General features: G+C 50.4%; 2 protein-coding genes across 2 annotated transcripts; one reads left to right on the top strand and one right to left on the bottom strand.

Annotated features, from left to right (window-relative positions):
• Positions 1-249: 249 nt before the first annotated feature.
• LOC123409246 (serine/threonine-protein phosphatase 1 regulatory subunit 10-like) lies at positions 250-3,155 on the top strand. Its single transcript, XM_045102198.1, has 4 exons — positions 250-470; positions 1,941-2,471; positions 2,562-2,777; positions 2,859-3,155. The coding sequence occupies exons 1-4, from the start codon at positions 465-467 to the stop codon at positions 2,892-2,894; spliced, it is 789 nt and encodes a 262-aa protein (XP_044958133.1). The 5' UTR covers positions 250-464; the 3' UTR covers positions 2,895-3,155.
• Positions 3,156-5,136: 1,981 nt separating this feature from the next.
• Positions 5,137-8,878, bottom strand: LOC123413046 (fatty acyl-CoA reductase 1-like). Its single transcript, XM_045105990.1, has 10 exons — positions 8,647-8,878; positions 8,445-8,548; positions 7,174-7,373; positions 6,931-7,031; positions 6,632-6,824; positions 6,352-6,513; positions 6,149-6,230; positions 5,784-6,053; positions 5,543-5,670; positions 5,137-5,471 (listed from the first exon to the last, which is right to left on the bottom strand). The coding sequence occupies exons 1-10, from the start codon at positions 8,723-8,725 to the stop codon at positions 5,306-5,308; spliced, it is 1,485 nt and encodes a 494-aa protein (XP_044961925.1). The 5' UTR covers positions 8,726-8,878; the 3' UTR covers positions 5,137-5,305.
• Positions 8,879-9,310: the final 432 nt, after the last annotated feature.

Below are 9,310 nucleotides of genomic sequence, written 5' to 3'. Positions count from 1 at the left end.
AGCACACGGGACGCGACGTCACCAAGGAACACCACGGGACGTGCGTCAGTCCGTTCCGGTGGGTGCCCGGGTGGTCGCAACTTGGGGACGACCGACGACGGAACGCCCTAGCATATACTCCCGTAGCCTGTATAAACAAGCGCACCGGTCGAACCAATGGGGGCGCCAGCATAGCCTTGGCCTCGCCATCGCCGTCGTCTATATATCAACGGGGGTGGCTGGACCAAGGAGGCTATTTTGCAGCTTCCGCATCCACAGCTAAGGGGGGCTCGGCCATTATTAGGAGGCGTGTCAAATTTAAGCCAGCGCCTCTCCGACCTCCCCCCTGCCTCGGTCGCGCCCTGCCGTTGCGCCCCCCCTCTCCCTCCTCTCTGCGGGGGAAGGAGAGAGACGGTACCCAGGAGACAGGGGCGGAGAGGGACCAAGCTCAGGCTCCGGCCGCTCCATCGACTCCTCCTCGGCGCATGGCCGTGAGTGCTCCCCCTCCCCTCCCTTTGGCTTCCATCTCCGTCCGCATGCATGCATGCATGAATGTTGCGCTCCTCTGCTTAGTTCTTGTGCTCCTAGCGTGAATTGTGGTTCGATCGCACATCAAATGCGAGCCTGTTTATATATCTGGCCCTATTCCTAGCCATGTGGTTCCATCGTCTCGCCGTAGGATCATGTCTATCGCTTGTCAACGTCAACCCAGATCATCTATCGTGGCATGCTGCAGTCTGTTTCGTCGAAACGGAAGCTTTAGGATGGGGAAAGCTGCGACTGCCGAGCAGCAAAATACACCATATATCGAATAGAAGGAATCAAATCCAAAATTGGGTGCACCTGAATCTAATCACGGTGATGGGATTGTGCATATATACTACGGAGTATACTGTAGATTGAATTTCGCCTGGATGAACCAAGGCAGGGTATGTGTCTGCTCTCTGTAGTCTGTACTCTGTATCAGGGCTCTGCTTTCAGGAAACATTCGCAAGGTCTTGTTTTCTGTTGGGAGGCACGTCGCTTTCACGCGTTAGTAGGAGACACATTCGCACGACCATTGCCAAACCAATAATGCGATGCTATTGGCAGATTCACGAGTTGACTCCGATTAGGGTGTCAATCAGCTAAACTTTGCTGGTCGTTTGATCAAATAAACATGAACCCCCATTGCTGTGGGAGCCGTTTGACTTTCTTCAGGCTAAGTGGCCCTTTGATTTGACAACCGTCTATATTTTGCTTCGTTCTCAATAAAAGCAGTTTTGACAATGATGTGTCGACTATTTTAGACACTTATAAGCCTGCTACCACTCAAGAAATTGAGGAAAGCCATACGAATGGAAAGGGAAATCAGGGGGAAATAATGATATAAACATGGAGGATCTTTTTGAGAAACCCAGTTTATATCAAATAAAAATCAGGGAGAGGAAGATACTTTTTCGAACATTTACAAAAGTAATAAAAATAAATTTATTGAAAACATGTTTTATGATAATTAGAGATGAAAAATCATAGGAAATGAAAATGAAAATAAGAAAATTTAGGGAAAACACAAATGATTTAGTTAAAATGGTAACAAAATTGTCGAGAAGTTAAGGAGGTAACAAAAATATTTGAACTTTATCTAAATCTTTGGTTTGCATAATATTTATGATTATTGTATAATTTTAAAAATATTTGTAATATTCAGCAACTTTTCTTAACTGTGGTTCAGTGTTTCCACAGAAGAACAATATGGGTGTGATGTAATTTTGTGGCTTCTGATCCTGAACTGTACAAACCGTCTAAACAAAGAGTCTTTGTTTATACAAAGACCATGGATTTTCTCAGTTAATTTATTTTTGCCAGAACCATGGACTGATTTCCCATCCCATAAAGAAGAACATAAGTACTCCCAACATAGTATATTTAATCTAAAAAATCTAAAGCAAAACATATTTGACACATTTGTGTGCGTGCAGAATCGGCCCAGCGTGCCCAAGTTCGGCACCTGGGACAGCGACAATGTGGGCTACACGGTCTACTTCAACAAGGTGCGCGAGAACAAGGGCGCCACCGCGCCGCCGCTCCAGCGGCCGTTCAACCCCAACGACCCGGAGGAGGAAGCCCCGAGGGTGATCGCCCCGGGCTCCAGGCCGGCCACCTCGAGCGGCGACCGCGCGGCGGCCCAGCAGAACGGGCAGCAGCACCGGCGAGCCGGGAGCAGCAGCAGCGTGGCCACCGACCGGGGCGGCAGGGTCGCCGAGAAGAGCAAGTTCGCGCCGCCGCCGCAGTACCACCCGCGGCCACAGCCCGCCCACCACCAGCCTCCGGCCGGCCACGGCGGCGACAACGGCCACCACCGCTCTCCGTCCGGGCACGGCGGCGACCACGGCCACCACCACCACCACCTGCCGGCCGGGGCCGGGCACGGCGGGCACCACAAGCCGCAAGAGGCGAGGTACAAGCCGGCCGGTGCCCGGGCGCGGTCCGCCTCGCCGAACCACGCGCCGGTGAGTCGCCTACCTGCCTGCTGCGTTTATACGCCTCAAGTGCGTGATGGGCTCGCGCTGAGTGACTGACTGACGACGCGTCGCGCGCAGGGGCGGCAGAGGCCGACGGCGGTGCCCAAGTTCGGGGCGTGGGACGAGCAGAGCGCGGCGGCGCAGGGGTACACGGTGCAGTTCGACAGGGTGAAGCATGACCGGGAAGCGGCCCGCCGCGGCGCGGTGCCGGACCTGCATCGCCGCCGCATGCCGTCGCCGGAGAGCTACACGGCCGCGAGCCGGTCCCGGCAGCACACCCCCTTCTACTCAAAGGTACGCACCTACTCCACAGTCCACACCATGCCACGGTGATCGCGCTCTGTGTTCCTGAGCTGAAATGTGACGTGCGTGCAGATGTTCGGGTGCTTCCTCCCTCACACCACAGAATGAGACGAGGCTGTCTGAAGCTCTGAACACGACCCTGACCTTACTTACGTCACGCGTGTGTGTCATTTTTGTTTCCTTTTTCTTCGTCGGCCTTGAGAGGATTCCTGTTCTTCTTGTCCAAGGCTGTGGTCTATTCATTCTTCTCTTTCTTGCTCGCTCTTGCTTTGGGTTGGCATTTGCAAGGTGGGTTTGTGGGGCTTTTGTACGTACGGTGGGTTGTGATGTGTATGATTATGTGCATATTGTTCTATTGTTTTTCTGGGATCTCCGTCTTGTCTTTGCGTTTTTGCTGATCTTTCAAAAATTTAAGAACTTTGCGTTTTTGTTTGATTTATATGATGCTGATAACCATAGAAATTAAAATAATTAACATATTTAGGTTACCCTAAAATAATATGATAAATGTTAGGAGGCTAGGCAAATTTTATTTAAGACTAGTATAAATTACCATCACCATAAGATTATTGACATGATATATCACATACGATCGACTAGGAATATGTAGCACATACGCATATTCGTCAATGACACATGTCACGAGAGAGAGGGTCACAACATACGAGAGTATCGGATGTTAGAGCATCTCCAGCCGCGCCCTAAACAGGCCCCAAGGCCTTTTTTTATTGTCGGCGTGAGAAAATGGTCCAATTGTGCTTTCGGAAGCCAGTTTTTCGCTGGTTAGGGCCGAATTTGGCCCCGACGGACCGAGGCCGAACCCGGCGCACTCGGGGCGCCCGGAGGCGCCGGGGGAAGCGTTTTTGGCGCGAAACGTCTGTGGATCCGTCAAGTCAGCGTCTAGACGCGGTCGTCGTCCTCATCGCATCGTTTCCTGCGGAAATCAATGCAAAGGCTGCGCCGCTGGCTAGCCTTCCATTGATTCCCCATGGGTGGCGCAGTGAAGATGCGCCGACGCGCGTCCCGTCCTCTCCCGCCTCGCGTTCGCCCACTCGCCACCCGCCCGCGACTATATAAGTCGTCCTTCCCCTTGCCGGTGGCCACACACCTCTTGCTAGGCTTCTCTCGCCGCCGACACCCTTCTCCCCCTTTCGCTCCTTCCGCCACCGGCGCCTTCTCTCTCCACCAATGGCCGAGCGCTACCCTGGCGACGGAGCTGTGGCCAACAGCTTCGCCCCCCGCCACCTGCACGAGTCTGAAGCCCGTCTCCTCTACGAGGCGAACTACCCGACGCCATCGGACATGCGGGCGTTGAGCTCGTGGAAGCTGAGCGCCAGCGGAGTCCCGGCGCCACCGCCACCCTCTGGAGCTGACCGGCACGCGGAGTCGCGCACATCCGGTTGTCGCTGTCGGCGAGCTCGCGGAAACAGCCGAGGTACGCCCCCGATAGCAACACGATGTGGACGGCGTACTTCGAACGCCGCCACGCCAACCAGCTTGCCCCCACCAACAACGCTGACCCCCGTGGCCGCTTCAACTCCGAGGGGGTGACGCCAATGGTGGGGCGTCTCCGGCCGCACGTTGGCGGCTGTCCTCGAGCACATCGAGGGCGGCAACTCGCTGCGTTTGGAATACCCGGTGCCCCCTCCTTCTCTCGCCGTCGTGACAGTTCTTTGACGCCGAGGCGCATGGAGACGACGTCTTCCTCCTCGTCCGGCTCCCGCTCCCGCTCCTCCGGATCGCATGTGCTCCTCCCTGTCAAGACGGAGCCGCTGGAGACCCCGCTCGGGTGGCGCATGCGCAACGGCGTCATCGTCATCAATGAGGGCGGCTCCTCCTCCCGCCTCGCCAAGCCGAAGACTGAGCCGACGCTCCTCCCCGTGAAGCAGGAGCACCTCGACATGGCCGTCGACGACGAGACGTCGCTCAAATGGGCACGGGACGACTACGTCAGGGAGGAGATGGAGCGCCATCGTCTCGGCCGCGAGGAAGGCGACATTGTCATCCTCGACGACAGCGACGAGGAGGCACCCAGGCCGTCCAACCCCGTCCGCCACGGCGACCCAGGGGAAGGGGTGCAACAAGGACGGTGGAATGCACGACGACGACGACGACAACTACAACGACGACTACACCAACTTCTACAAGCTTCTCGGCACTGGAGGGTTGAACGGCTCGAGATGCTCTTAGTTGTATGACGATTAATAAAGATGTAGGTCTGCATCATGCGGTGGTCATGGGTTTCACCTTTCTTTTTATGAAAAAAATATATTCAAATACATTCATGGTGGTGGGAGTTGCATGACCTTTTTTTTTTCTCGAAAAGGGGAAGTTGCATAACTAGTGAAATCAAATAGATATTGATTAGAGTTGCATATAACAAACCCAAGGGAGACAATTTTTACCGCACGGTAGACATGGTGAGCAATCTCCAAACCATTTAGAAAAAAAGGGAGGCAATTGTTTCCAAATCCAGTGGTAGCAACTGGGCTAGAAATTTGGCTAGTTAAATACATAACTCAATCACGCATGTACTTGAGCACGCCGGGGATGTGAACACCATAGAAATAGTTGTCCCAGTCGATGGACTTGGGGTCGAAATCAAAGTAATATTCCTCTGCACCGTTGTCATCCTTCTTCTTCTTGATCGCCATCCTCAGCCTCTCCGTGTTCATGTCATCAAAGCTTCACACGGTCGAGAAAAAATCAAGTCTCTGTAAAAATAAAATGTCACATTCTGATGCGTACGTACGTACCAGCCTTTGAACAAGCTGTATGGCGCGTAGAGCTCGATGAGCTGCACGATGAACCTGTACTTCCTGCTGAGGTCGTCGTAGCGCCGCGAGAAGACGCCGCAGAGCGCGATGTTCACCAGCCGAAGCATCTGTTCTCCAACGTACCAGCCCAGCAGATTGAGTGAGTAATCACATCCTCATCTCACTCCAATGAGTCTCATCTCTCATCCCATGTTGAAATGGCGGGCTAATTTGAATTTACCTCGAGCGGGAGCCTGTACCTGACGGCCATGTACAGGCTCAGCCGCGCCACCGTGCTGAAGAAGCGCATCTTGTTCAGCCGGACGGGCTCGCCCTTCCTCCCGATGCGCGGCGGGTTGTCGTAGAAGTAGCGGTGCCCCGTCTCCGCCAGGATCGCGTAGGGCGCCGGGTTGCGCAGCGACGACGTCACATGGTAGATGGTCTGCGCCGGCTCCTCCGAGTGCGCCGCCATGGCCACCATCATGGCGTTCACCACCATGTCGCCCGGAATCTGTGTCCAAAACAGTTGGGTGACTTGCTGGGTACGTACGTACGTACTGTACGTGAATTGATCAGGGTAACTTTGTAATAAGAAAACTTGATTACCACGTCCATTATCAAACTGAGGTCCACCAGGAAGAATGGCAAGGTCTGCTTGGCGTAACCGATGACCACCGCGTCGATCGTCCTGCGGAAGCGGAACATGAAGATGTCCATTCAATTAATGCTTATACGTACATTGTTGTAGTTTACTGTCGTGGGCAAAGAATCAAGAAATAGGTTCTTGACATTGACAGAGTTTCTGTCACCTGATTCCTTCCATCCATCCAGGCAATGGCTCCTTGAGGATGCTGGTTATGATGCTCGGCCGGACGATAACCACCGGAAGCTCTCCTCGCAGATGCCCCAGCAGCATCTCCCCCATTGCCTTGGTGAAGACGTACGTGTTTGGCCACCCAAACTCTCGAGCCCTTCATTCATTTCAGTTGCCCATGAAAACACATGTAACAGATGTGTCAGCTTTCAGTGTGAAGTACCAGTGACAGAAAGTAAACAAGCATATGGTGTATGTTGTTGTTCATGTCTGACCTCTTGAGGCCAAGCTCCTTCATGGTTCTCCTCTCAGCCTTCTCTGAAGAACAGTTGGCCTTCAGCTCTCTCCTGGTCTCTCTGATCAGATTTAGCTCGGATTCGATGTCCAAATGTGTGCCCTCCCTTAGTGTCTCACCCATCAAGAATGGCTTCTCTAGTATTAGTCCCTCTTGTTCACCAGCTACATAGGCTGCTCAAATAATGTAATTCATTTACGAGTTTGTAGAATTCATGATGGCATGGAACAGAAGTGCATAGATCATGTCTTATACTACAGTATAGAGCTTGATTCCCACCAGTTGAAACATGAAGCAGCATCTTGAGTTTCGTACACTTCTTTGCAAACGCGCAGACGTGCTTCGCTCCCAAGACATTAGCATCGAAAGCCACATCGTATCTGAAAAAGGCATCATATCATGATCACTTATTTCAAGGATTCAAGCAGCATGTATGTTGTGTCACTAATAATCTCTTACAAATACATGTCATGAGAGGAGATTCCTACGGTTCCCGGCTTACAAGGAAACACTGGCTCAAACCTTTCAGAGAAGTTTGTAGTCGCAGCTATGTTGACGATGATGTCTATGTCCTTGTACAATTCTCTCAGGTTGGCAGTGTCTAGTCCAAAGTTCTCATACATGATGTCTCCTGCCAAAGGGCAGATCTTTTCTTCCATCAAATCGTCGAACCCCATACTGTGTTTTTCTTTCAGAACCAGAAAGATCTCCCTCCCTATGACCTGAAAAATACCGAAACAGAGTTCATAAATTACTGTTGCAGTACTATGCAGCTCTAGAATTACTCTTCAGAGGAAGTATATTTTCTCAGGAGTCAATGCTGTTAACCCAATTGCAGACTTGTTACTAGATTCAGAAAATCTGCATTTTTTCAGTTTATTTCTCAAGTGAGCTGGGGACACCTCAACTACTACCGTGTCCATGAATCTCACATCCTTCTCCCTTTTTCGTGCTCTGTTGCCATTCATTTCCCCACGGATATTTGCGGTAATTTGCCACTGCATCCTACTTATTACCGTCTTTACTCCCCTGAAAGGATTTCTGCAGCTTCCACCGCAGAATTGCTCAATAAGAAACATCCATCTCGTGAATGGGTGGAGTAAATTTAATTTTCTTCACATGATTCATTCATGACCCTACTTCTATCGGTGGACAGCAAGATGCATTTATGTTGACTTGAATTTTGGTGAATGGCTGATTAAAGTAAATGAATCGCTTGACATATGTAGCAACCAAATAACTGTGGTATTTATTCGTAGAAAATACATTTTATACAAAAACAGTCTGTGATATTGAATTCTTTGATCAATACAGCAAACATCTTTCAGCCAAGTTCTTTTTGTTGCTGAGACCGGCGGGTTTCTCTCCCTTTCGGAATAGAAGCCAGACTCTCTTTTCTTTAATCAAGTACTTATCTACTTTAAACCAAATGGGCAGGGAACTCCCATGAATCTTTTGTGAGCAAAGATTCGAGAGTGCGTAAGGTGTGCATGAGTTGCGTGCAGCATGAGTTTGGATATCACCTATATTTGCGCACGTGCACACAATTAGTTATTCTTGAAGAGAATGAATTGTTCCGGACCCTCTAGTATTTATCCTTGAATGGTGGAGAGAAATTCACTCTGTTCTTGAATGGTAGAGAGAAGTTCAGAAACTATTATTTTAAAAAAAGGAAGTTCAGAAACTAAGCAAGCATTATGTTGTCAAGAACAAAATGGCAATGAAAGTTGAGACGCGGGGGAGTGACAAGACATGTGGTCGAAATAAAAAGAGTCCAGAATGAACTGCTTCACCTCAGTCTGAACCCGAAGCTTCGCAGATTCGACATGGCGGGCACGAACCAAGAGGAAGAGCTTCTTGACATCAGGCTGAACCCTCAGTATCTTCTCCACAAGAACTGCCCTCGCATCAGAGAACACCAGCGTACAGTCCTCTGAGCTGATCAGCTAAAACGCAGTGCACATCCTGAACGACTAGCCGTGCATGAACACATACCTTTTCCTAAGAACCCAGTTGAACCGGTTATGAGGATGCTCTTGCCCCTGAAGTATCCTACCACCATGCGCTCGTCCATTTCGCCGAGCTTGCGAGCCTCGAGAGGGCGTGAGATTTATGCCTCCTGGTTAAAAGAGTATCTGTTGGGTGTTAGGTTGTGAACGGAGGTATCAGTGTGGTTTTCCAGAGGAATTGGTGGTCGTGTATTTATAGGGAAGGAAGGAGAAGATGTGCTTCAGAGGACAGATAGAAGCGGTGGGTCATGTGCTGAAAACGCAGCCCAGTTCCTATTGCTACACCACGATTGCGATTTCTACTTCAGAAATAATAATGACATTTGGTCATCAGAGATAATGGTCCCCGTATAGATGAGATCATTTTTTCTCATCTGAAAATGTTGGAATATTTCTTTCTTCTCAACCACTCAGATCAATATATAACACAGGTAGATGAGATCATTTTTCTCGTCCCAAAATGTTCAAATAGTTTCTTTGGTCTCAACCACTTAGATCAATAATATTGGTAGTTGGAGAGGCTAAGTCGGTTGGGTGCGCCGTTTTGCTAATGGCGCTGACATATATTGCTAAGGAAGATTGCATGAATAAGCTGTGTAAAGCATGGTTTCGGATACCACCCGACAGTGTTAAGACGATGGTGAACTCGG

This window comes from Hordeum vulgare, chromosome 7H, assembly GCF_904849725.1.
Source record: "Hordeum vulgare subsp. vulgare chromosome 7H, MorexV3_pseudomolecules_assembly, whole genome shotgun sequence".
In the NCBI taxonomy this organism is placed as follows: domain Eukaryota; kingdom Viridiplantae; phylum Streptophyta; class Magnoliopsida; order Poales; family Poaceae; genus Hordeum; species Hordeum vulgare.
This window is presented reverse-complemented; position numbering and strand designations above follow the sequence as displayed.

What these genes read in the sequence shown, in the direction of transcription:
- LOC123409246 (XM_045102198.1), top strand. An exon ending in CCTCGCCGAACCACGCGCCG is followed by an intron (nt 2,472 to 2,561) that starts GTGAGTCGCCTA and finishes CGTCGCGCGCAG; the next exon opens with GGGCGGCAGAGGCCGACGGC. An exon ending in ACACCCCCTTCTACTCAAAG is followed by an intron (nt 2,778 to 2,858) that starts GTACGCACCTAC and finishes ACGTGCGTGCAG; the next exon opens with ATGTTCGGGTGCTTCCTCCC.
- LOC123413046 (XM_045105990.1), bottom strand. Translation starts at nt 8,725, where the DNA reads ATGGACGAGCGCATGGTGGTAGGATACTTCAGGGGCAAGAGCATCCTC. An exon ending in AACTGGGTTCTTAGGAAAAG is followed by an intron (nt 8,549 to 8,646) that starts GTATGTGTTCAT and finishes ATGCGAGGGCAG; the next exon opens with TTCTTGTGGAGAAGATACTG. An exon ending in AAGGAGCTTGGCCTCAAGAG is followed by an intron (nt 6,514 to 6,631) that starts GTCAGACATGAA and finishes AAATGAATGAAG; the next exon opens with GGCTCGAGAGTTTGGGTGGC.